Source organism: Bactrocera oleae, chromosome X (assembly GCF_042242935.1).
Source record: "Bactrocera oleae isolate idBacOlea1 chromosome X, idBacOlea1, whole genome shotgun sequence".
Classification (NCBI taxonomy): Eukaryota; Metazoa; Arthropoda; class Insecta; order Diptera; family Tephritidae; genus Bactrocera; species Bactrocera oleae.
The window spans coordinates 32,455,429-32,483,308 of record NC_091541.1 but is presented as its reverse complement, the minus strand read 5'-3'; the positions used below and the strand labels follow the sequence as shown (position 1 = coordinate 32,483,308).

Genomic DNA, 27,880 nt, shown 5'->3' with positions numbered 1-27,880 from the left:
CTTGAAGTGTTAAAAAATCGCACAATTAAATTTTCACTGCCACTGTTTTATGCATATGTTTTATTATGGCCTTTATGATCGAGCAACTATCAAAATTTAGATGTAAATGTTTTTTTTATGTGAAAACATGTTTTTTTGGTGTTGTATTATCGACAACTGAGCATAATCATTTACCAAATGTGCGAAAGGTTAAAGCGAGTAAGGTTATGGCAAATATAAGAGACATGGCTTCGACATCAAATATGCCAACAAGTCGGGCGATATCAAACACTGTTCGTAATACAAGTATATCATAGTCAACCGCCGGACAATTAACTAGGATTTTAAATATATGCCGCATCATCCGTCGATTTCGAGTAGATAAAAAAAATAGCTCCAGCCAATTCGATCAACTCGTTATTGGTAATGAATATAAGAATACTGAGAAGAATGAATTATTTTTAGATTTGTACTTTTCGGACCGTACCTAATATATTTTATCAGTTACATATATACGATACATGGATCGATTAAGGGTAGAGTAATGCCTTTTGTTTACGTTCTTGTTACTGGTACATCCAAATCAGCATATGTTAGTATACTTCGTCAATTGTGTACATTAGAGCCTCGACTGAAGCCTCAAGTAATTATGGCGGACTTCGAGTTAGCTTTTATGACTGCTGTCAATGATTTATACTCACGTGGAATTGATAATACAGCATGAAGATGTTTTATGCATTAGCGTACATTCCTGTTGCTAACATTATTTCTGTCGGTTATCGCTTGCACAGGCAGACGTAGGGACAGATAGTCATCCAGAGTTAAACTCGATTTTTCATACAGATCTTTTATTTATCTATATTCGTACTTCAAAAGAGAAGCTTAACCTACAAACGTATTATCGAAATACAAGAGATTTGAGAAATAAACAAAAGAAATTCCTTACCTCAACTGGAATCAATAGTAGTGATGTGTTTTGTCTGACTAAATAATGGCTATATTACACTCTTTAGGAAATATACAGATAACCAAACTAGTAGCATATATTGTATACAGAGGAGTCCACATCGCTACCAAAAATTATGTAGTACCAACACTCATAATATTGAAAAAATATTTATTTAAATCAAATGTACCATAGGAGATGTAATAGTCTGCTGTTTATTTACCTCATTGCTGGGAGGAACTTCTTATAGATTGCAATATATTACAAAAAAGCATCACAACTCTAGTTTCATAGTTGCAGAATAAACGTAACTTACCCAGTAGTTGCAACAGAACATCAATTGTTGCACATTTGATCGGAATCGTCCTCCACGAAAGGCAGCGGGAAAATCTCCCTTTCAAAAGCGTAATTACCGGCTAGGGATGGAAAGCCAGTCAGCAGAAGCCTGTCGGCTGGATACGTTGGTAGGGCGGAGGTGCGAGTTCTGCTAAGTTTGTGGTGGGTTCGGGGACCACAGGCAATGCTAAAAGCCCCGGTGGACAGCAAGCGACGGCAGAAACTCCGAGCCACTTCCGAGGTGTGAGAGTGCGGGCTCGCACCACAGGATAAACAAGCTGGCCAGATGTGCCAACGAATGATCGGCGTCTTTGTATAAGAAAGTGCGGTAGCTAGTGTTGGAGAGATTTGGAAGGAAGCTATTCTAGAGGCTCTAAATCTTTCACTGCGCGCTCGCGCATGCGCTTGGCTTCCTTCAGAAACCTCCACACCTGAGGAGATAGAGGAAATTTTGCGTTACTGCCCAACAAGAGACAGGAGAGTGAAATGGCTCGAGAGAACGATATCGGCAGGAGCTTATCCTTCTGAACAAGGAGTCCATCGGTCCTCTCACCGACGCAATGGGTTCCATTAACAATGGCTTTGGGAGGGTGGTCCTTAGGATTCTCCCGATCGATGCCAGATCGGATGTCCCACAGCATCCAGGAGCGACAGGAGAGAAGGTATCACTCTGCCTTCAATCTCGAGCGGGTATTCGAGGAGGTCGGTGTCGAGAGTTTTACAAGTACGGAATTCGCACTTTTTGAGAAAAGTTTGGAGAATGTAGATCCTTCAGATTAATCTCCAGTACTCGAATACGGCATCCGTCTATCTTTTGATTCGTCTCGGAAGAGGCGGAGCTGATGTCGTTTTACTCCAGGAGCCGAGGTTGAGCAGTAGCGGCATTTCTGGCCTAAGGACGAGAAGTCATAAGATGCTGGCGGCCAACAGTGCAGGTGAAATCAGAGCTTTTCTGCTATTCTGAAACAAAATAAATGCTTTTATCTTACCTTATCTCAGCAACGAGCACTTCTCAAGGGCGAAGCCGGGGAGCTCTGGCTCATCTCGGCATTCCGCACGATAACGGGGTGGAGTCACCTCCAGTGATGCTGAGAAAAATTCTGCCGGAGCCCCATCGAAAGAAAGCGAGCGTCATTATTTGTTCGGACGCGAAGTCAAGGCACTTGGTCTGGGAAAGCTCGGACATGGTAAAAGCTAGAGGTGAGCCACTTTGTGATTTCATTTGTAGTGAAGACTTATATATTAGTAACAAGGGAAACTCCCCCACTTTTGTAACTGCAGACAGGGAAGAAGTCCTTGACCCCACTTTAATACCTTCGAAATACCTTCCTTAATCTTTGAATGGAGGGTTCTTAATGACCATTCCTTCTCTGATCATAGATATATTAGTTTTAACCTGGACAGAACCATATATACACTTTAGAAACACGGACTGAGACCTTTAAGGTAATAAGGTTCGATCAGTACTTCCTGTTGCGCCAGCTCGAAGCTCAAGATTATCTGCCAGCGCGATCGATGAGTGCCTCGAGGTCTTCAGTTCTGTATCCCCTTGAAAGCTCTTGTCCTCTGAAAACTCAGAAAGGAACTGGAAAACCTTCTTGGTGAACACCAGAATTTTCTACGCTTAGGCGTCTTCGCGCAAAGAATCCTACCCCATTGGGGTATCTTAGAAAGGGGTCTGGAAACTGGGCTATGAGTAGTAAGGAATCGCTACGCCTACTCCTGGACGCTCACTTTCCGCTAAACCCATCTAAGGAAGAAGAACGTTATACAGCCTCAGACCGTGGCCTATTAACTCTTTTAAACCGTTCAAGTCTCCAGGACCCGACGGCATTGTACCTGCACAGCTTCAGTGTGCAACAAAGGTATCATGCAGTTGATTGCCACATCTACGCGAACTGCGTCAGATTAGGTCACATTCCGGCGACTTGGCGACAGGTTAGAGTAGCGTTCAGGAATTTAGGAGCCGGTAAAAGCTCTTATGACACTGTCAAGGCTTTAGACCTATCAGTCTCTCCTAGTTTCTATTGAAAATTCTAGAGAGATCAAGTGGTTGCCTGCTCAGACGATGTAGTTCTTTTGGTAAAAGGAAAATTCGTGAACACCATCTACTATCTTACGCAAGGGTCTTCAAATGTGGTTACCATAAAATCTAAAATAAAAGTGAGCTAGTTATATTTACTAGGATGTATAAAATCTCTGATGTTAGTCTGCCCTCGTTGGGAAGCTTTATTCTTTAACCGGTTGACCGGGTGAAGTACTTGGGACTTATCCTTGATAGGAAGCCCTCATGGAAGAGGAGTAATTGGGAAAAGGTGAGGCCTCTCACCTAAAGTGGTGTTCTGGCTATATGAAACCATAGTTAAGCCATTATTGTTTTATGGTGTCGTTGTTTGTTGGCGAGCGCTTAGGAAAACCACACTAGCTAAGCAGCTGGAGCGTGTTCAAAGAGCGGCCCCCATCGGTCTCTGTGATGCACCAAGGACTACCCCAACAATGCCATTCTATACGTTGCACCTTGACATCAATGGTAGGTGCTTGGTGGCGAAGACTGCCATTAGACTTAGGGAAGCTAGGTATATAGGAGGACCCGGGCAGGGACACGTTTCGATTGCATTCCTTCCAACATAAATCACTGCACCGCAGAACCTTCTCCGGACGGTTCCTTCTTGGCTCACACAAGGAAGGATTTGGGGGCGGGGTGAAGCCCTTGGAGAAGGAGTGCAGTGAGCTTCTTTCCGGAAGAATCGAAGTGAAGGGGGAGAGTAGGTGGTGAAGTCTTCTGTCGGGAGTTCTCCATCAACTCTAGTTTCAGACTACCAGATCACTGTAGCGTCTTTCAAGCGGAGGTGGCTGCCAACAAGGCAGCTGTAGATGTACTCCTCCGTAGTGCAGTCTCCTTGAGAGAAGTGTGCATTAACTCCGACAGGCGAGCGGATATACTGGGTGTGAGCTCGCTGACTGTGCGCTCAAACTAGTCAAGGAATGCATGACCTTAATAACAATAGCTTCAGGCTTCTTCCATATTCGACTTGTATGGGTGCCCGGCCACAGCGGAATCGCTGGAAACGCCAAAGCCGATGAGCTGGCTAGGGAGGCCTCCCTTTCCTCAATTTCATCCGATTGGATTCGGTCGGATGTGTGCATGCGTTCTGGCGTTGGACCAGAAAGCACTGGTCAACAACCAGAACTTGTTCGACTGCAAGATCATTTTGGTCCGGAGAGAACCGTAAGAGGTCATCCGAACTACTGGCTCTTAGCAAAGTCAATCTCGTCATACTTATATGTATTCTGACTGGACACTATCCAATAGGTTTACACGCGGTGCGGCTAAATTTTCTGTCAGACTCTCTTTGCCAAAGCTGTATGGAGAAAGGCAAGGTGGAATCATCTTCCCTTCCCTCCCTACCTTATTGTCCAGCTTTTGCCAGACTGAGATTGAAATATCTCGGTAGACGCATCTTTAGCGAACCCAGTGAAGCAGCTAGGATTGATATCAACCGCCTTAATAAGTTTGTGGTAACCCCAAAACGATTCGTCGATCGATGAGGATCTGGTGATCTACCGTTTAGGAGTTTTTGGGTAACACATAGGACGACTTTCTGTCTAAGTGAGATTCATTGAATTTGAATTAACACAACGACCTTATCTAATTCAACGAAGGTATTTCAAAATTTTTACCGAAGGTATTTCAAAATTTTTACCGGTGGAAAGTTTCGAATAATTTCTCTATTTTGACATCTATGAATGCGTTTTTCAAGCTTTGTACTACTGCTTTTGCTAAATGTTGTGGGGCCATGGTTTCTTATAAGGTTCGCACATTTCATGTATATTGCTTTATATTAAGTCAGATTGGGCACAAGGCTGCCTAATTGAGCTCCTTGGAGCTGAGGAGGTCCTTAGTTGGCTACTCGGTTGATATGTCGGGGCAGCGAGATAGGTGCTATTTGTACAGCCGTATTAGAAAGCACATAGAATTCTTATATTAAGAAAAAATCTCTTTTTGGCAGATTTGATTCTTTGTAAACAAGTTTAAAAATTTGAAAAGTTAGAAATATAATTTTTTTGTTGTATTTTGAAAAATTTTAAAAATAATCGAAATCGCAGTGATCAATAAAGGAAACGATCAAGCAATCCTCAATCTGCGTAATGAAGGTACTTAATAGCCCCTAAATCGAATGCAAACATATCAAACATGAAGATATGTGAGTAGCATTGAAGCAGCGTGGGGGCTGCTTGGATTTCCATTACAAAAAATATTTCAAACTGTTTTACATCATGCAGTACATTTAGAAAACGGACAGTGTGTTTGTTTGAATGAAAGCACATTTCAAGAAAGTGTTTTATGGCCTCTTGGCCGTGTCTACACGGAACTCGTTACAAATTTCGAACGTTTTTGTCTGCGTATATTACTGCATTAAGCAGGCTTCAAGCTTTATAGCTCTGACTTTCCATTTTAATTCAGTTCAGTTTCTGGTCTCAGCTGTTCCCAAAAAAAAAGCACTACAATAGAAAAGCCATGCCCCAAATTTGAACATATTTCACCTGCCAGAAAAACTTACAATATATTGTACAAAAATATACTGGAATAATATTCTGTTGTAGTAAATTATTTTAAAAAATCAAGTCCAAGAAACCACTAAAACGATTATCATGAAACTTTGTACACCATAATCCAAATGGTATTAGAAGGGACATAGGATATTTATTATTAACAAAAAACGTTTATATAATATTTTTGTGGATTGTGAAAATTTTTATTTGGCAGATATGGTTGTTTGCCAAAAAATTTCAAAATATAACTAAGCAAAAATTTATCAAAAGCGTACATCAAACAAAATTGGTTTTTTCCGGTTACGACCACCACCTCGGATCAGAGGATCAGCGCGGTATAGTTTACTATGTATTTATGGTAGTTGTTTGATTTTGTTAATGGATACCATAACTCATTTAGATATTAATTTTGCTAATAAAGACATAATTCTTACGAATTTCGTTATTATATAATGTTAAGCTATTGTATATTGCTAAATATTGTATATTTGGTTTTTATGTTTTAATAGTGTGCAGCAATTACAATTTAAAACCATTCATTATTGTAACAGTAAGAATTATTATTATTGTTAATGTGATATATCTGTTCGGTTATGATGAAGCAGAATATAAGTATTGTTTGCATTGTTCAGATAATAATACTAATAAGCTTGCAGTAACATACAGTATTACATTTAATATTATTTATTTTATATATATAACATACTATTTATTTGCAATATTTTTATAATTATGTATATGCATGTACAACAATTAATATTTTTTACATTAAATACTATCTTTCAGCTTACCTAATTAAATAAATATTTATTTTAATTAGTACAGCACGTTTTTCTGGTTTTTCTAACTGAGTTATGTCCCAACTAGAGGTTCCTGGCGTATTTCTGATTTAAGTTTCACAAACTCTTTGGCGACCTCATCATTATTACGTTGTGATAAAATGCGTAAAATCGTCCAACCCGTCTCGTCCATGTGTATACGACGCTGCAGGGGTAGCCAACAAGCAACCGAACCCTAAAAATTTTAAAACGATACAAAATTGATCAAAACTCTCTCTCTCAAACGCGGGCGCATATTTTCAATAATTGGGAGTTTTTAATACTAAAAAAATTTGCATATGAATTCAATATTCAACGAAATTATGAGTGAATCGTCCTGCAAAATATATAATACACATCCATATCGATTAGTTTTAGGTGTGATAAACAACCGTTAGGTGAACAAAGCTCTTATATATATATGGTCAGAGAGCAGAAAAATTATACAATCGGTTCTAACTAAACCTACTGCTGTAAAAATAGTTAATACCACTAACAACAATGTAAGTGCAGAAATATGTATGTATATATAAATATTAAGCCTTGTAAAGAAATTAAATAGAATATAGAATATCAAATTTTTTACCTTTTCCGATATGTCTTTTAATGGTATTACAGCAACACCTACTAGGCGGTCTTCTCTAGCAAAGCAGTAGTCTTTAACACAGATATGCAATTCAAAAAACTCCAACTGCTCCTCGTTGCCAATTGTGCTGCGTATATCAGGATAAAATATGCGTTTTATTCATATAAAGCTTGAATAGTTGAAAATATATAAATTAATCCTTACAAATTAAATGTTTCATTATATTTTGGCGACCAATTGTTCGACTTGGACTTTGTTGCAAATTTACGTTTCCTATCCTGTAAATGTGGTCCGATCAAATTAATTTCAATAAATGGACGAAACATCCCTGACGCAATTTGCCATTTTATATCATTTGCAGCGACAACTAGAAATAACGAACGAATGAACACATAAGCCTTATCTCTATATTTGAGTAAACATTACATTTAAGTATATTTTCATAACTTTACTGTGTTTTCGTTATCATTTTTTACTTGCTTTATTTTTGTACCTTTTACATTAACTTTGTGCTCGCCGGTGCCGGGATGTGAGAAGAGATCAATTTGTACCGATATTTCACCAACACTTTCCTCTTGATTTTCAGGATCAACTGGAATAAGATATTAATGAGTAAAAATTTTGTATGGTTTTTTTACTCCTCAAACGAAATTACTGAACTCTTGTAATACTACGTTCTCTAACTTAAACTACATAGGATGTACACAAACATTATATACAATAACATTTTTAAATACTTGTATATGTTCAAGTGTATTTTTGCTAGTTTAAAAATATTTACTCACTTTCATGAACTTGGCTGGAGATAAAAGTCTTAATAAGTGTGTCCGTCATTTGAGTGTATAAGCTTAAAGCGTATCGTAAACTTTGTAACTCTGGCGACTTCTCAAGAAATGTTTTTTTCAGTCCATTACCAGCAGCATGGAAATATTGCTTGATGGTATCTAAGGCAACATCTAATACAGCACATTGTTTAGGTGACAAATTTTTTTCGACCTCCTTGGAAATATCCATAACACCACTAAGAGCACTCTTAACATCTTGTTTGCCAGACATATGACTTTTGAATAATCTACCCATATCTTCAATTTTGGCATTCGAAGCAAGGTTCTTAGCATTATCCGTTAGGTGTTTGAACATCATCTGTAAATGTAAATTTGGAATTATGGATAATCGTTAGTAAAATTAGAGGATTGAGAGTTTTAGCATTTTATTTTGTGCTTACGCTTTTATCAGTCATTGGAGGTAACACGATCGTCTTCTCCAAAATGCGCATAACAATTTTCCATAGCTCTTTGAGCAACCGTTTAAGTACAGTTTTTTCACAGGATTGAGCATAAAGGGTTAATGAACCATCTAGCAAATCCATCAGTGGTCGGAGGACCTCATCAGCTTCAACTGCAACAACATTTCCTTGCGCTGCTTGATTGAAATTCATATTATTACCTCCTTTAACAGAAAGCAGGAGATCTCCTAACTCTCGTACGGACTGTGTTATACGCGGCTCAAGGCTGTCACAGAGAAAAATGTAAGAATTTATGAAAATATAGCAAATAAGACGGGGCCTAAATACAACAAAAAAAAATGTACACTAAAAGGACTCTCAAATTGTACGAATTAAAGAGGAGGAGCCGGCAAAAGTCGTTAAAACAACGTTTAAAAGAGTATAAAAGATGTAGTATCAAAAATAAAATACAAAGTAGTATATATCTTATATGCAGACAAATTGCAGACATTTTCGATACCAATTTACTTATGCTGCAGACAGGAAATATTATTCAATAATTCACTTTAAGAGATCTCGTAAAATGGGGCAAGTGAAGATTTGGGTTAATATTTCCGGTAAGGGACCAGAGTGAGATTTAAACCAATTTCATATATTTAACTAAGCCACCTTATGTATTCATTAACATTTTCAGTATTGAATCGATCGGTAGGTCAAAGAAAGACTTAATTAGCTTTGAATGCCCCATAATTAAGCCCTCAATTGTGTGATCGTCCTTCGTTTTACTTAGGTTCATCAACATATCTCAAAACGTATTTAAGTTATCCGTAGCACTGACGTATAGTCAGACCGTTATTTGAACGTAATGTGTAGAGAAACTGTTAAATGTGTAAGGAACATATCGCACACTAACTACAAAAGAGTCACAACTCGAAAAATGAAATATGTTCAGGAGGAGCAAAAAATATTGCTAATATATCGTCGTCCATAAAGTAGATAGAATACCTTCTTCAAAGAGCGTCTTACTCAAATATTATTGATTTTCCAGTTTAACAGAAAAATTAAGAGACACTTTTGAGTTCGACATCGAAAAAGAGTATGATACTCACAACTATTTCATCGAAAGTGACACATTTCAAATAATACAGATTACTGAACTCATGTTTTTTCAGATAAAGAGACACAACTTTGTAGAAGACAGCAGAAAATGTGCGATTTATGTCAGTAATAGTGACAAAACTATATTACAAATACTACTCCTTAGTTGAAACTGCACAAGCGGGGCAATTAACACAAAAGTAGATCTAACTGTGCTTTTTCAGTTAAGTAAGATAGTGATAACAATTAAATTTCTTGGGTAAGTAGATAAGTGCGTTAGGAATTGGCATATTGAAAAAAAATGTTAAATTCTCAGGTTGTTCAGAAGCTGTTTGAAAGACTTAAAGTATCAGGATCAAGATCATCTCTTGAAAAATATGAAATCATACCTGACAGCGAACTGGGATGCCAAGTCATCTAAAGCCATATTTAGGTTCTGTTGTAATTCTTTAAGTATATTCGCAGCATCTTCCTCCAGCTTATCTCCACCCATTGATTCGAACATTTTTTCTAATTGAACCCTCAGTTGCTGTATATTATTCATAAGTATGCATGCCTATTAAATATTTTTATTACATAATTTAATAGTATCCATAGACAATTTTTACCTACAATTCTTTCATCTTTCATATGATCAGGAAACTCTTTCTTGACGATATCGGCATATGCAATCAGTACTTTTACGATTGTTTTAGCAAAACGCCTCATGTAACGCTTCCAGATTTCTGGATCCGGACACTCGAGTTTGCTAACAACATCGAAACACTGTGTCAACTGTGTAAATACGTCAACAACTGAGTTGGAAAATAAGGCATGCTCACTACTCTTTTGGAACTGTAATTAGAAACAAAGTAATTATTAAGATTAATATGTGTTTTTCGGCATTCACCCCATCTTTCTTATCACGGTTGAATGCACCATGCAAATATTCTAAGGATACGTCATCATTTTCGTTTAACCATTGCATGACGAAAGGCTCAAACCAGGCTGGATATTCGGGAACAGCACCCTTATATGGTGGCACCTCTTTAACATAATTGCTGTAGAGCCATTTTACACGAAAATGTAGATTCATATATGCCGACGATTTACAAAGGCGATGCTGTTCGTGTTCTTCTAATGCATACTTCATATCGACAGCGAATAGACTCCACATCGTCGCTGCAGATAGCTAATAAATTAGGAATTAATAAATACATAATAATGGCCAAGTAATTGAGGAAATTTATGTTCTGTATACATTTCTCAAAATTTAGAACTCAATCATAATAGTTGGTTTATCGGTATTAATTGTCGGGAAATTGGCTATCAAAATATAACCATGCCCACTCCCTTAAACAATTATATACACAATTTATTGGGAAGCGCACACAACTGTATTATATATATCTGTGACACACAAAGATATGAAAGAACAAGAACAAACGCTAACTCCTATATATTTATAATACCCATCACAACTACAAAAAAATACCTACCGGGAACCTTGATCGGTCAGTTTCTATGGCAGCTATAGTTACTGGATCTGAACAATTTCTTCAAAATTGCATAATTGCCCTAGACAATAACCCATGCCAAATTTCATGAAGATTTCTCTACAAGTGAAAACGTCTTCAATACAAGCACTGGATTTTGATCGTTCTGTTTGTATGGCAGCTATGAGCTATAGTAATCCGATCTGAACAATTGCTTTGGAGATCCCACCATTGCTTTAAGAAAAAACACATGCCAAATTTCTTGCAGATATCTGGTCAAATAAAATAGCTTTCCATACAAGCACATTATTAACATCGTTAATTTTGTTTGGCATCTCTATGCTGCAGTAGCCCGATATCGGCCGTTCCGACAAATGAGCAGCTTTTTGTTGAGAAACGGAAGGGTGCAATATTTCAGATCGATATCTCAAAAACTGAGGGACTAGTTCGCATAGATAAAGACAAACGGACGGACAGACGGATAGACAGACGGACATATCCAAGTCGACTAAGCTTGTTACGCTGATCATTTATGTATACAAGTAAATGGGTCATTCCATCCAAAATTTACATTCAAAATTAGTTCTCGAGCGAAACATTTTTTTTGGTCTTTGAGGCAAATAATTGAACACCTATTTTTTATTTCGACTCAAAATAAAATATTTTGGAGTTATGAGTTTTCAAAATTTCAACCTTTAAGTATTTGCGTAAGCGAAGAAAAATATTTCATTATAAAAATAACTAATCGGCCTAACGCTTACGATTTTTTCTCAGCTTTCCAATGAGTTATACGCCTTTTTCTATTTTATGATTTTTAATAATTTGTTTTCAATTTGCAACTATTATCACTTATGAACATTAGGCTCTTTAGTTACTAATTTATAAATTTCGCCGTTCAAATCTGTGATTTTGTCAAATTTTGCAACTTTGTCTCTCGCGCTTTCTACTAGCAATTTTTCCACGCGTGTGGCGCGAAAAGTAGCGGCATGCGGAATCAAACATGCTTTGCATCGATAGAGTACGAACTATCGCACGCCACGAAGAAGTTACTTTGCCATCGTTGCAAGCCAGTGAGCTGCATAAACATAACCAAAGCATGTTTACAACGTATGCCAGCCACACTTCCAATTTATTGCAAAGTGGCAAACAAATGTGTCACAATATGGCACTTAACAAATTTCATATTTTATAATTCCCTTTTTGCGGCACTTTCTACAACGGTGGTCATATTACAAAAAACCAGTGCACTGGGATAACATTTCAAATATCGTTGCTGCAATGCTATACACAAATACATACACACAAGTACAAAAATCATTGCGGCATAATAAATAATATTCATATACAAAATTAGATTACCCGGAAATAATAAATTAATATTCCGACATACACAAAATTCGTTACACCATCATTTATATGCAATAAACGTTTAAATAAGTACAAAAGCCGTAACACCAAAAAAGAAATATGTTTGCAATGAAAGTAAGACTTAGCCTATGAAATTTCGTTTTAAACCAAAATCAGAATAAATTTACACATTGAAGTGATAAATTGCGTTTCTCTGTAAATTGAACAGAAGTTCAGTCTACATTTTTGCCGCAATCGAACGGCAAACAATACTAAAGAATTGTAAAGAACCACGGGCCCTTTTCAGAAGAAAGCGCGTACAAATAAGTTTAAAATATTCCTAAGAATATTAAGAAAGTTAAACAATAAAATTATTAACAACAAATTCCCTAAAAAATATTATTGTGCCAAAAGTGCTACACGTAAGTGCAAGTGACTGTATTCAACTATAAGGAAACACACATACAATAAAAAAAAACAAATCTGTAACAAAGAAAAACAGGAAACGAATATTAGTGCAACTCTGATTAAACTTAATTTTGAACAAGCTACAATGGTAAACCTTCAAGAACAGCAGCAACTGCCCGTAATCGTATTAATTAAAGAAGCAGCGAGAATCCGCCCATACTTTGGCGATGGAGAAAATGACCTCACATCATTCCTGAGGGAAGTCGACTTAATTCTTCTTTTCTACAATGACAACATAGCGATGCAACAATATATCCTGGAAAGGCACGTCAAAACTAAAATACAGGGGCCAACACTCCGGGTCATCCAAACATTGAGTGCGGCGGCAACATGATATCAAAACAGAACATTCTTTATCAGCTCTGTTTTGATGTGATATGGTTTGGAGTTCGCGAGACATATAATCAACTTCTTCACCGAGCCATATCCACGAAAAATTATAATGTAAGCCAATACTATAATAATTTGAAAAATATCCTAGACAAACTTAATTCTAAGTATAATGAGGACCCGGATAAACCGTTGGAGTATTCACCAAATATTAACGAGTCCTTAATTTAAAAAAAAAAGTTGTGTGACATATTGCAACATTTATCGGCAATAATCTATGCGGGAAATATAAATTCGCTTAGATTAGCCTATTACACCTTAGAAAAAACAGGGTTGGCAGAAATCCCCCATGGGTGCCGTCTGGTAATATATACCGCAGTTTCACGACGTAAGCAAGGACGGGCTGGTAACAGCACAGCATACAGATAAGGAGTCTTACTATGGTCGGAGGTATAAAAAAGGGCAGGTTCAAGGTTTCATGGGTCCCGTGCCGAGGATCATCCTAACTAGGGGTCCTTAAATAGTCCAGTCTCGAACGGAGCATACGGATACCTGGCGCCCTCTGTAAAAAGACAGCCTCACTTGCGTAGCGGGGGCTATTCGCAAGCGGACATACTTTCTCCTACACTCGTGGGACCTATTATGAGCCTGAACAATAAAAACAAAATAACGAACACAAATTTAAATGAGCCCGCATCTCCTATAACAAAGCTGGAGGGAGTTGTTCCCAAAAGAGGGCAGCGTTCGGTACGAGCCTGAAAGCAACCAGCATAAGGACAGGAGCGAAGCTTGGTCCTGGCGAAAAGGCAAGCACTAATAAAGAGGCAGAAGCCAAGCCTAGCTTCATGAAAGTAGTAGTACTGGAAGCAGCCGGATCCAAACCTTGCAGCCAAAGCACGGCTGTAAGCAGGCGGAGGGGGAAGATGCCAAATTCAAGACCCGTCGAAGGCAAGGTATACGGCACATAACTACTGTGAAAAGTGGAATAGCAACCGCCAACCAAGGAGGAGCTAACAAAGGAGCTCCAGGAATCAATTGACTGCGTGAGAGCAGTCATATCAAACTTTAATCTTGAACCGCCAGTAACGGCAGCCAAGCAACAGAGGTCAGCTGAAGAAGCCAAGCCGTCAGCCAAGAGACCAAAGACGAAGAGTGTAGCGCCCACAAAATCATTTGCCGATGTGGCCTGAAACCGAATTACTATTGGAGTACTGGATGAGGGAGATCCCGAAAGAAGAATTCCCGGAGCCCAATGAAAATAGGTGCAAGCTGCGCTGACAAATGAGGCGGTGAAGATGTTATTAAGCAATCACAGATGCCGGCAGGTGCCAAGGTCAGATCAAAATGACGAGAGATCGGTCGTGCTCTTTAAAGCTGTTATAACAAAGGTAAGGGAGGTGTATCCCGGAGCTAAATTTGTAGTGGTAGACAAAAGGGACCCGTCCAGACCAAGGGCATGGGTCTGGATCTCGGCTACACCATCACAGGCGGACTAGATTATGCAGCTCATGAGAGCCTGCAATCCGAGTCTGCCTACGGAGGGGTGGAAATTTGTCAAAGCCTTCGAGGACCGCGTAGCAGAATCTGACGTAGAGACCAAAAGGGCCAGGATGCAGATTCTGCTGTTACTTACAAAGGAGTCCATCTAATCGCACGCAAAAAGTGGCGGGGAGGTCAATTATTGATTCCCGAAGGTGAAAATCACGACCTACAAGTCGGATGACGATGCTGCAGACCACCTAGCATAAGAAAATGAGATGGGCGAAGTCGAGGAAGATCAATTAAAGGTTTGAGACCTTCTGAAAGAGAGAGCTCTTAAGTGACTCTCAGGAAGATGCAGATATAACAATTGTTAATGCTTCTTCAACAAACTAATCTCCATCACAGTAAACTAGCTTCAGTACCTCTAGTTGCGCGTGGAAATATACTATCCTGGGTTTTTCCTCATTCAGCAGTCATGAGTTCATGGAGGGCGTATATGCGGACTGAGGACACCGAACTACAAGCTATATATGGCTAATTGTGAGGGTAAAGCCAGAGCATGTATAATGGCAAAGAAAACCTTCACGTTTTTATGTTACATCGGTATAGCAACCATGACACAACAGCAGTAAGCTGGGAAATGGGCGCAAGTAGTTACCGCTTGGTGTCAAGTTACTCTAACTAACTCTTGGCTGTGACTCTAACGAGCACCATACAAGCTGAGGCAGCACAGATGTCAATGACAGAGGTGAGTGTCTCCTTAAATACTTCCTAGACACTAAGATTTTGTTGTGTAATAAAAGCAGTATGCCAACTTTTATCACAAGAATCCGACAAGAAGTACTAAATATCACACTTGTGTCGGAAGAACTGCTTAACAGGGTAACCCAATGGAAGGTTCTTGAAGAACACTCCTTTTCGGATCACCGATATATTGAATGTTTTATTGAGGAAAGGGCAGATGGAGTCAACAACTTTAGGAATCATTGGAAAATCAACTGGCTGGTGCACATGCAAAAGTTGAAAAACCGTCTCCCTATGGTGCCGTTTTAGCCCAAAAGCAAGGAGAACCTAGACATCCTCGTTAAACGATTCACCGAATCTTGCCGGCAAGCATTAGAGGTGGCTTGTCCAATAACACGAAGTAGGGGAGAATTAGGCCCCCATGGTGGTTTCCCGAACTTAAAAAATTACAGAAAGACTGCAGAAAGCAATTCAATTTAGCTAAGCTATCCCAAGGCGAGGTAGATTGGGATAATTATTACAACATCTTCAGGTCATACAAAAGGATGATAGAAGAAAGAAGTTCTTGGGAATCTTTTTGCAATGATATCGAAAATACGGCGGACGCGTCTCGACTTAAAAAAAGAATGGCACAATCGGTGGTATTGGATATCTTCATAAGCCAGACCACAGCCGGACGGTATCCAGTGAAGAGTCTCTAGGCCTAGTAATATAAAAAAAATACCCACTTCCAAGGTAGCTCTGAAAACCATGCAGTGGAGTATACACAAGACAATGGATAAATCGATATAGCTTCAAGCCTTTCAAGTCGCCGGGACCAGGAGGTTTATTCCCGGCTCAATTACAGCAGTCGCATAATTACATAATAGATTGGCTAGTAACCATTCTTAAGGGGGCGCTGCAATTAAACTATATTCCTTCGTTAAGCAGGAAAGTCAAGGTAATATACATACCTAAGGCGGGCAAAAGCTCACATATAAGTTAAAAGGATTTCAATCTCCTCATCCCTCCTACAAACGTTGGAAAGGCTACTAAAAATACACATAAGAAACAAACTAAAACCAGAAAAAATGGCTGTTGCGCAGAACTAAGCTCAGTGGTGGCGGGAATTGAAAAATCTCTGGAAGTTAAAGAATACTCTAACTGCCTTCTTAGATATAGAAGGTGCTTTCAATAATATCTAGCCTAGGGCCATACGGAGCGCGCTTAAGGATCTGGACATCTCTGTACGAGCATCTAGAGCACTAGAGAAGAAGGTAGTACATGTTGTGGCCTACGCTGACGATGTGGCATTTTCGGTTAATGCTAGTAAGACGGAGCTAGTATTGTTCACCAGGAAACACAATACTACAGAAGTTACGGCGTCAGTATTAAATGGTAGCAGACTAACAATTGGAGATAAGGCAAGCTATTTAGGACTAATTTTAGACGGGAAGTTTTAATGGAATCCAAACTTAGGTGATAGGATGAAGGAAGTATCTACCGCAGAAGAGTGGGAAAGGGACGAGGTGGACAGGAATGCAGGGATTAGGATCTATACAGATGGGTCCAAACTAGATAATCGAGTGTGAGGTGGTCTTTTCAGCAAAATTAAAAACCAAAATCGCCTTCCGGTTACCAGACCACTGCAGTGCCTTCCACACGGATTTCACAGAAATCAAAGAAAGCCTTGTTGTTCTGACAAAAAGTTTGCTCACAACAAGGAGCATACTTATATATACGAATAGCCAAGCGGCTTTGAAATCACTGAAGTGTCCTATGGTTTTGTCAAAGATAGTGAAATAATGTCTTGATCTCTTAGAGGATCTAACATCCTTTTTGATGACAAACCTGCAATGGGTTCCAGGCCATAGTGATATTCCCGGTAAATGCGAAGCAAATGAACTAGCCAGAATAGGCACCGCCCTACAACTATATCATGGTAAGGAGGACATATACATATATGCCTCTGGCTACTTGTAGATACTTAATCGACAAACCTGTCATTAACATAGCCGAGTGTCAGTGGAATCAGTCCCTGACTTGCAAACATGCAGGCACACATGACAGGAATGGAACATGGGCCGCACAAACCGACTATACAAATTCAACAGGGATGACATAAGAACTCTGCTAATTGGTAGATATGCCAGCAGGCTAGGTGCACTTTAAAATGACTATTGTAAAAGCCGGCCCTCCTATAGGCCTGGAAACTGCCGTTTGCAGATTCCCAACATACCTTACTTATTCAGAAAATCAGGAGTCTCAACGGAACAGGAGGGGTGAAGTGGATCCTTAGCTCGTTGATAATACTACTGGCACTGACGGCAACCGATTTCACAATTGAGAAGATCGAAACCAATCTTGGACACAATACTACATACAAAGAACAAAATTAGAGGAAATATTAGGTATAACCGACACAATTCACAAAATTATACAACATGCTTGTCTACAAGAAAAAACACAAATTTTGGAAGTGTAACTTAACACTATAAAAAGTAAAGCTTTAACCTTAATACCACACAGACAGTGAAGTGGCCTAATGAACATTTTTTGAACAGCTCAAAAATGGTTATTCGGCACTATGGATGACAATGACAGCCAAGAAAAAGAAGAGCATCTGAGTTCAATAGATACAAATAACCTTAATGCAATTATTTAAAGTCAAATAAGCATTAATACATATTTAACTCATTCACTAAACTCAAGTCTATCATAGAGAGTGACCGTAATTTAATAATTTCGAAATTAAATAGTATTAATAGTGTTAACAACGAAATACAAAGGCGTATTCTATTCACTTACTTCAGACTAAAACTAAAAATTGTACAAGACAATATTGAACACATCCAGGAAAACATATGCAGCTGCATCAAAGTTAGGATTTTTTTTCGGACACATGTTGAAAAATGAAGAAATAACTAAGTTCGGAATAAATTTCAATAAACTGCAAAACACTAAACTGCGCACTCTTATTGATAGTATTAGAGAAATCATATTCGCAACAAAAATACCGAAAAATTCTATCTCTCTTCCAATTAATTATCTTGTATGTTACCCATTGGAAACGAAAATAATAGGGATCTTTTATTTGAACCCCAAACTACATAACTTTTGCAGAACTTAAAGCCGTAAAAAAACTGCTTTATAAAGAAAAATTGTATATAAATTTTTAATAATGCATTAGAAATTATAGATATAAAGCCAGGAATTATACTCGTAAAAAATCAAGTAAAAACCGACTCTTTTCATGATTGTAACAGAACACATAAATTAACTGGCAACTATTTAGTAAATTTTAATAATTTTTCTATCAATGTAAGCAATCAAACTTGTTATAATAAAGAACTTATATTCAAACAAAGTATCGTTAGCTTTAATCACATGCAAATATCCGAAAACGAAAATGAAAACTAATATTTGAAGATATTACAATAAGTAATTTAAAAAATACGGCACTTATAGATGAAATAAAAATGTAAGAAAAATGCGTTATATTTACGGCTTTACATTAAAACTAAGTAAGCTCAAAGTTCAAGTTGAGCCTGTTTGGTGATACGGTGCTCTTTAGAAGGCTTTCCTTTTCAAGCGGGTTTGGTTACAGGACTGTAGCAAGGCATTTGATAATGGATTTGGATGTTTACGGAGTTTGAGTTAATAATTCTTTCTGCTGTCCTCTACTTCTTTTTTACCATATGAATACCAAGATCTTTGTGAATGTTTTTATTTCGAATGTACCACGGTGAACTTGTTATAGTTCTAAGGATTTTTTTACTGGAACCTCTGTATTATTATATATAATATTATATCAATGTAGTTGCACAGATCGTACCCCACAGTTGAATGTCATACATCCAAATCGGCTTTATTACCGCTTCGTATAACAAAACTTTATTTTCAAGGCTAGGTTTAGAATTTTTATTTAAAAGCCAGTTTAAATTTTCTTTTTCTACGTTCATGCTAGTTATTTGACTGGATATATTATATATTTTCTCCATGTGAGCCTTCTTTCCAAGTGAATGCCAAGATAAGTTACATCATTTGCTTGTGGTATTCATTTTAATCGGCTGACACATTTTTGGCCTTAATGAAAACGTAACATGCTTATACTTCTATTCGTTTGCATGTATTCGCTAGTTGGTTAGTATCTTTGACGAACTGATGGGACATTTCTTTCGGCATACTAGAACTGTGTCATCCGCAAAAGTCGATATCATTACGTAATTACCAGTTGGAATGTCTGCTGTATATAAGAGTATTGGTGCGTTGTAGGTGACATCTTTGATAGTAGCACTTTTTTAAATATTTTGGGAAGACAGGGTAGGAGGCCTGTAAGATGACGCCTATGTTAAGTCTTTCTGGGGTTTATCTATCATGATGATCTGCGACTTTTTCCAAGAATTTGGATAATATCCAAAACTGAAAATTGCATTAAAAAGCAAGGAGAGCATTACTACAGCAATAATTGATAGCTCGATTACCATTTTTGGAGTAATGTTATCGTGTGCTGATGACTTTTTGGATTTATCTCTTTTGCTTTATATTTAATCAATAATAATAATGGTTTGCAAAGCAAAGTGCTTTTTCTTCAACTTCGAACCCAATCACCACTCACGTCCCTTATGGGGATGTGGAAATCTACCGACTGCTTAATGTGTTTTTGAGCTTTCCAAAGGGAGTTTCGCTTGTTGGTTGATTTTGAGCTAAATTTCTTTAAATAATTTTCAGTGCGGTATTCTTCCACACACTTCAGCGCTTTTCTTAGTTTACGTCCTCAATTGTAGCTATGTAAAAGGAGAGCGATTCTCTTGCTATTCAGGTATAGTTATTAGTTTGGTTTGGTGTTGCTAAGACAGCTGCTTTAGTTATCATTTCATTAAATTCGCTTATGCTTTGGTCAATATCTCTGTCTGAGTTTATTCTGTAATTAATATTAATGTGGCTACTAATACATTTTTTATATTTTAAGCAGTTCATTCTATGGGATGTTAAACCCACTTTTGGTTATACAACCAAGGGTAGTTCGCGTATTTTTTTTAGCACAGGAGAATGATCAGAAAATAAGTCAGTACATACAGTCAAAGACAAAAGTTTAAATACACCAACAAAATATCACTTTTTATGCAAACAAAGCATTTTAACGCAAATGTAAGCATGACGTTTAATTTTAGTAAATTATTTATTAACATTGAAACCAAAAAAAACATCCAATGTAGCTTAAATAGCGGTTAATTCATCAGAAACATAAAATTCCACGGAACAAAAGTTTAAATACAACCACTGAAAAATACGCATCGCATATGTTTCACAAATTCTTCAGAAAAAAGTGCCGTTATATGCGATGATTTAGCAACTTATACATTTGTATTCGGTATTAGAAGCGATTTCTTCTCCAAAAGTGGACATAGAATAAAAAAATGGGTAAAGGAAAACAAATAGAGAGTGGCGTTAAAAATTTAATAATTAAACATTTTCAAGATGGAAAATCTTACTGAGATATAGGGAAAATCCTTAATATATCTTGTGTAAGTGTGCAAAATATTATTCGAAAGTACAAAACGCACAAATCCGTGGAAAATAGGCCAAGGTCTGGGCGTCCAAGGAAGCTTTCTCGGCGAGATGTTAGTTTAATCATCAAAGAAGTGACAAAAAATCCCAAAATAAGTGCTCCAAAGATAGCCGATAGCATCGCTGCAGCTTCTGGTAAATCTGTACACCCAAAAACTGTAGCAAGAGCCTTACGGGAAAATAGCTATCAAAGCAGAGTTCCACGAAAAAAACCTCTCATATCTGAGAAAAATAAGCAACTTCGTCTAGAATTTGCAAACAAATACAAGGATATGGATGAATCTTTTTGGAGAAGAGTCCTGTTTACTGACGAATTTAAGTTCAACCTTTTCGGAAGCGATGGTCGTACAAAAATTTGGCGTAAAACAAAAACAGCATATCAAACCCAAAATTTAATACCAACCGTTAAGCATGGGGGGGGTAGCGTCATGGTTTGGGGAGCGATGGGAGCAGCTGGCGTAGGACATCTAACGTTTATCGATGGTATAATGAACAAATATGTTTACAAAAGTATTTTGGAACAACATATGCAGTCTTCGGTGGATTGCTTAGGCCTCGGAAGTTCTTGGATATTCCAACAAGACAATGACCCTAAGCATACCGCGGGTTTGGTGAAGGATTGGCTGTTGTATTATGCTCCTCGTCAACTCTATAGTCCGCCACAATCACCAGACTTGAACCCGATTGAGCATGTTTGGGAGCTATTGGCACGGAAAATTGATAATGCGTGTTCAACTAGCAAAACATCCTTGAAAGAAGCTCTGAAAAAGGCATGGTCGGAAATTGCGCCATCGGAAACAGAAAATTTGGTTCTATCTATGCCACGCCGTCTAAAAGCAGTTATTGAAGCACGAGGTGGAACAACAAAATACTAAATATATTTTATGTCTTATATTTTAGTTTAATTTAGTCGCGATATGAAACTCTATGTAATGTATTTAAACTTTTGTCCCGCGTAATTTTATGTTTTTGCTGAATTTACAGTTATCTAAGCTATATTGAAATTTTTTTTTAATTTCAATGTAAGTAAATAATTGACTATAAACTTCCCACTTACATTTTTGTTAAAATAATTTTTTCCAATAAAAAGTGAAATTTTATTGGTGTATTTAAACTTTTGTCTTTGACTGTATGTATATCAACAGTTATAAGCCATCTATCTATATTTTTATTTACAGCAGTATGTCCAGGACATATTATGCCAAGATTATTGCGGCTATTCATAATAGTGTAATACAGCTGTCTTCCTTTCGAATTAATTAGACGTGAGCCCCAATACATATGCTTAGAATTGTAATCACCACCTGTTAGAAATCTATTTCCTAGTAAGCCAAAAAAGTCTTTAAATGGCAATCTGCAATTTTAAAACGAGATGGGCAGTATATAGCCGTCAGGTTTAAGTCACTACTGCGATTTTTTAATTGTTGTAGCTTTTAACTGGGCTGTAGCATGAGATTCTAAAGCATGGCGATTTAATAGATTTCGACAACTGTTCTTATTTCTTAGATGTTCTTCAGATAATAACATTACATTTATAGTTTTTTCATTTAGAAATCTAATAATCCCCAGTTTGTGCTGGTTAACACCGCTAGCATTCCAAATATTAGGTCAAGTAAAAAGTTCGTTCGGTTTTTATCTAAAAGATGGCGTTATTGTCCATAGTACTAGTGTTACGTGTCGCATCATGTCATACTATACGGCGCTGAAAACGTGTTTATTCGCGCTAAAAGTTTGTCTTTGACAGTTTTTAAATTAATTTACTCAGTTCGTTGTGAGCGCTCGTCAAAGATGGACACCAACCAAGAGAAAATTCGCTATATTTTACAAATTTTCTTCGATCAAAGCGAAAAAGCAACCAAAGCGGCTGAAAACATTAATTTAGTTTATGGGCCTGATACTGTAAACGAACGTGTAGCACAAAAGTGATTTGCTAGGTTCCGTTCCGGTAATTTCGATGTCAAAGATGCACCACGCGTCGGGAGGCCTGTCGTCGAATTAACTTATTTAATTGCTGAGGAACTAAAGATAAGCCAGAAAACCGTTTCAAACCATTTGCATAACCTTGGATTCAAAAAGGAGCTCGATGTTTGGGTGTCACACGAACTAACGCAAAAAACATGATGGACCGAATTTCCATCTGCAAATCGCTGCAGAATCGCAACAAAATCGACCCGTTTCTGAAGCAGATTGTGACTGGTGATGAAAAATGGGTCACCTATGACAACATCGAGCGCAAACGGTCGTGGTCAAAGCTCGGGGAAGCGGCCCAGATGGTGGCCAAGACCTGATTGACGGCCAAAAAGGTTTTGCTGTGTGTTTGGTGGGATGTGCAAGTATTCATCGACTGCGAACTGCTCCCCTATGGCCAAACGCTCAATTCGGCCCTCTACTGCCAACAACTGGACCGCTTGAAGGCAGCACTCATCCAGAAGAGGCCATCTTTGATCAACAGAGGCCGAATTGTGTTCCATCGGGACAACTCCAGGCGACACACGTCTTTGGTCACTCGCCAGAAACTCCTGTAGCTCGGATGGGAGGTTCTAATGCACCCACCTTATAGTCCGCACCTGGCACCAAGTGATTACCATTTTTTCCTGTCCATGGCGAACGCGCTTAATGGTGAGAAGTTGGCCTCAAGAGAGGTCTGTGAAAATTGGCTCTCCGAGTTTTTTGGCAATAGGGACGCAGTCTTCTACGAGAGGGGTATAATGAAGTTGGCATCTCGTTGGCAACAAGTTTATGAACAAAACGGCGCATATTTGACTTAGATCGGACAAATTTACACAAAGTTATCATCTTTTGAAAAATCAGTAAAAAACCGAACGAACTTTTTACTTTACCAATATTTACAAATATTTAATTCGCTATTTTTTACTTAAAAAACTTGCAGCATCTTGTTTTGCGCTTTAATTAGATCTTGAGTCATATTTTGCATTGCTGATATAAATTGAGTCATACATTGAGTAAGACTTAAAATCATACTTTCAGCACCACCGCTTGGTTCTTTTTGGGGCAATTGCGTTTGAACAGTTTCCTTTTACCACATTTACATAACTTCCATGGACTACGGTATTTTTAACATAACCAGGTTTTGAACTCTGGTCAGTAATTTCAATAATTTCACTAGGAGGGATGTTCATCATTTGGCTTCGACTTGCTTGAATGCTGAGCGACAACTTCGATTTCAAGTCTTTATAGGGCAACCTCATAATTAGCAGTGTGATGTCCTCCACATTACTGCATTTCTTCGTTAAATCCTCTTTCTTAAGCGTACATTTAGACGTAGGATGTAAATCACCACATACCACACAAACAATGTGAATATGATATGAATATGATATGATTTTGTGTACCCATACTCTTGGCAGTTAGTACATTGTACTGGACTATTTCTTTTATGGGGTACTTCAATAGTAATTCTGCGGTGGAGGAGATATTTTAAATTATATATCGGATGCGTTTAATTTTTCTTTAGCTGGTTAGCATTTGGCATCAATTATATCTTGAACATTGGTTGTGGCATTTTATTTCTTTAAAAATTTTTACTACAACTTTAACCTCATAACCACATTCTTTAATATCTTCCCTGATTTCATTAAAGTCTACCTAAAACTCCATACCTTTAATAACTACAACTAGGCCCTTAGATCTCTTCAGTTGATAGGAGTAAGAATTTTTATTATTATTGGACAGACATTTTACGATTTTTATAAAACTTTTCTCTGTGTATGTTTGTATTTTGGTTTCATCAATGGCACTTTATCGAAATTGTTTTTGCCTACAATGTCACTTAATTTCAATACAAGAGAATTACAGCTACGCTCGCAAAAATATTGGAGGCGGTTTGGTATTACTCACTGTGGTGGTACCCTTCGCATCGTCGTTGGGTTCGTTACTCAATAAGGCAAATCTGTTGCCATTTAGAGTTTCATCCTTATTTACATTTGGAGTGCCGGTTTGTAAATTTTTTGGATTGACCGCTGTTTTTATAGGATTTGATTTCCTTTTAATGTTCACGTAGCGGTCAATACCAATTTGAATAGCTGCTCCTTTTTTATTAGGTACAATCTCACCTTCACAATGTTGAAATAACCAACATGATCATGCAGGAGAGTGTTCAATCAAAGGGGGGAGGAGTTATGTCGGCGTCGTTGCAAGCCAGTGAGCTGCATAAACGTAACCAAAGCATGTTTACAACGTATGCCAGCCACACTTCCAATTTATTGCAAAGTGGCAAACGAATGTATCACAATATGGCACTTAACAAATTTCATATTTTATAATTCCCTTTTTGCGGCACTTTCTACAACGGTGGTCATATTACAAAAAACCAGTGCACTGGGATAACATTTCAAATATCGTTGTGCAATGCTATACACAAATACATACACACAAGTACAAAAATCATTGCGGCATAATAAATAATATTCATATACAAAATTAGATTACCCGAAAATATTAAATTAATATTCCGACATACACAAACTTTTTTACACCAACATACTCGAATATATGCACTCTCGTTACTTATGCAGTAGATTGTGACCTGTCATGAGACCAACAACCGTCCGGTAGTCGTTTCGAGACCTTGTGCATAAACCACATGCGAGTTTTCCTTCGGGGATCTTGCACATGATCTTAGCCATCCTGCCATCCATTCCATATCGCTCTGAACCGCCTGTCAGCGCTTTCGGAAATTTTAATGTAACATTTATCGATTTTAGTGACTTTCGAATTTCCTGCACTTGTTGGGTAGCCAGACGGATGGCACTATTGGCAATCTCATCAGCTATTTCGTTTTCCAGAATCCCTTTTGTGGCCTGGAACCCAGTATATATGCAGCCGCTAGATCCAATGCCTCCCTGCTTCTAAGGAAATCGTAAACATTAGGCCGACTAGTAACGCAAATGTTTAAAGGTATTTCGTTTTTATTTGCAAACACTTGTGGCGGCCTTACTTAGCAAAAAATGTATAAGTATTATAAAACAAAACTCATGAAAGGAAGAAACAAGTAAAACAAATACAAGGTGCGTTCCAAAGTAAACAGGACTTAAAAAAACAGACAGAATAAATGGTTTTATCGGCAAAATCAATTAATTTTATTCCAAATAGTCTCGTTTTGCTTTAAAACAGCTTTTTGCACGGTCCAAAAGCATGTCGAACGAGTGTTTTAGCTCGTTGCCCGGTGTGGCCGCCAGTATGCCGGTGCAAACCTTTTGAATGGCCTCCACGTCTGCATAACGCTTCCCTTTCATCGGCAAATGCATTTTTCCGAAAAGGTAGAAGTCGCACGGTGCCATATCAGGTGAATACGGGGAGTGATTGATTGTTAAAATGTGATTTTTGGTCAAATAATCGGCCACATGCGTCGATCGATGAGACGGCGCATTATCGTGCAACAAACGGGCACTACCATCTTCGCCATATTCGGGCCGAACACGTCGAATACGGCGCACCAAACGCCTCAAAACTCCAATGTAGAATACCGCATTAACGTTTTGGCCGGGTGGAACAAATTCTTTGTGGACAATACCCTTGGAATCATAAAAACAAATCAGCATTGTTTTCACTTTTGACTCATTTATATCCTCACGATCACTTTGAAAACTTTGAAACCACCCGTGCACTCTGCTACGGGATAGGCAATCATCGCCATAAACTTTTTTCATCAATTGAAACGTTTCGGTAAAATTTTTACCAATTAAAAAAAAAAATTCAGTTCATTTTAGCACTGATGACAAAAACATACTGACACTTAAAACGCAATAACTTCACTTCCAATAGATGAAATGTCATGAAATTTTTACTGGACGTCGATAAAGGATAGCGAATTCTAACGCACTAGTCGACATATAGATGGCGCCACTAGAGTTTACTTTGTTACTTTTTTACTGTTTACTGCGGAACGCACCTTGTATAGATGATCAGTAGCCGGTGTACCTATGCATTTGCTCTTTACTTATGTTGTATATTTTCTTGTAATTTAGAGTTTTGAGCAGAGAACGTATATCATAGAGAAGGTTTACAGTGCGGCCATTAGCAAAATATTTCATGCTTCGAAAGGGAACTGAAAAAGATGAGCGTGTTTCACCACATTTGGGAGGGGTACTGAAAACGATGAGCGTGTTTCACCAAATGTCCACAATTAACATCAGGGGACTGAAAAATAGCAGAATTGAGCATTTTCAATGTTAATTGAGAAAAATAATGCTACTTTCAATGTTAAGAAATGTACGCTTACAGATTCGTGTATTTACAATGCGCAAACGACTTTGGATATAATTTGAAGATATTCTTCCTATACAGGGTGGCTAACGAATCGTGCTACAAAATTAAACCGTAATAAGTTTCTTTTTAGTCAATGCATTACATTTATTTTTTTTATTGTATAGAAAATTTTATGTTATTTAAACAATTAATTATTCTTCCATACTCAACCACGCATATGCGACACCTAATTCAGGATTACCTCAATTATCTATATAATGGACTGCTTCAGTTCAGTCAGATTTCTGGGTTTGATTTTGTACACCTCTTGCTTGACATAACCCGATAAGAAAAGACGAAGCGGTCCCAAATATTCTTATTCAAATATATATGTATAATTATGTTTGCATGTAAACAAATATGAAAGTACCCATTATAATTGTTAATTTGTCTACATGCAACATATGTATGTAAATATGTACACTCATTGTTTCATGGGAAATCTCCGTTGCCCTGGACAACCAATGGCCGAAGCTCACGTTTTTTGTTTTCTTGTCAAAGAGTCACTGTGTCGAAGGACTGACGCGACGACAAAGCGTCACAACATTGTGTTGTTGGTAGAAAATCCGAGCTGTGCCGAAAAAATATTAACGAACGGCCGCCGATTGTCACCGCTTCCCTTGCCGCTCTAACAGCTTTGCCTACAAACTATCGTAAATATGTATGTTTCTGTAT

At 37.9% G+C, this 27,880-nt stretch overlaps 1 protein-coding gene across 14 annotated transcripts in view; it reads right to left on the bottom strand.

The window, feature by feature from the left end:
* Positions 1–5,909: 5,909 nt before the first annotated feature.
* unc-13 overlaps positions 5,910–27,880 on the bottom strand; it is a 138,951-nt gene continuing 116,980 nt past the window's right edge. For 13 of the 14 annotated variants that reach the window (XM_070112493.1, XM_070112503.1, XM_070112491.1 and 10 more), the window contains 9 exons: positions 10,432–10,713; positions 10,155–10,376; positions 9,932–10,098; positions 8,445–8,730; positions 8,005–8,362; positions 7,713–7,811; positions 7,424–7,586; positions 7,220–7,346; positions 5,910–6,829 (listed from right to left, as the gene is read on the bottom strand). In XM_070112493.1, coding sequence (XP_069968594.1) covers positions 6,668–6,829; positions 7,220–7,346; positions 7,424–7,586; positions 7,713–7,811; positions 8,005–8,362; positions 8,445–8,730; positions 9,932–10,098; positions 10,155–10,376; positions 10,432–10,713 — 1,866 coding nt within the window. In that variant the 3' untranslated portion in view covers positions 5,910–6,667. Of the gene's footprint in view, positions 6,830–7,219; positions 7,347–7,423; positions 7,587–7,712; positions 7,812–8,004; positions 8,363–8,444; positions 8,731–9,931; positions 10,099–10,154; positions 10,377–10,431; positions 10,714–27,880 lie in introns of those variants that run through there. The other variant, XM_070112498.1, reaches the window with a different exon arrangement.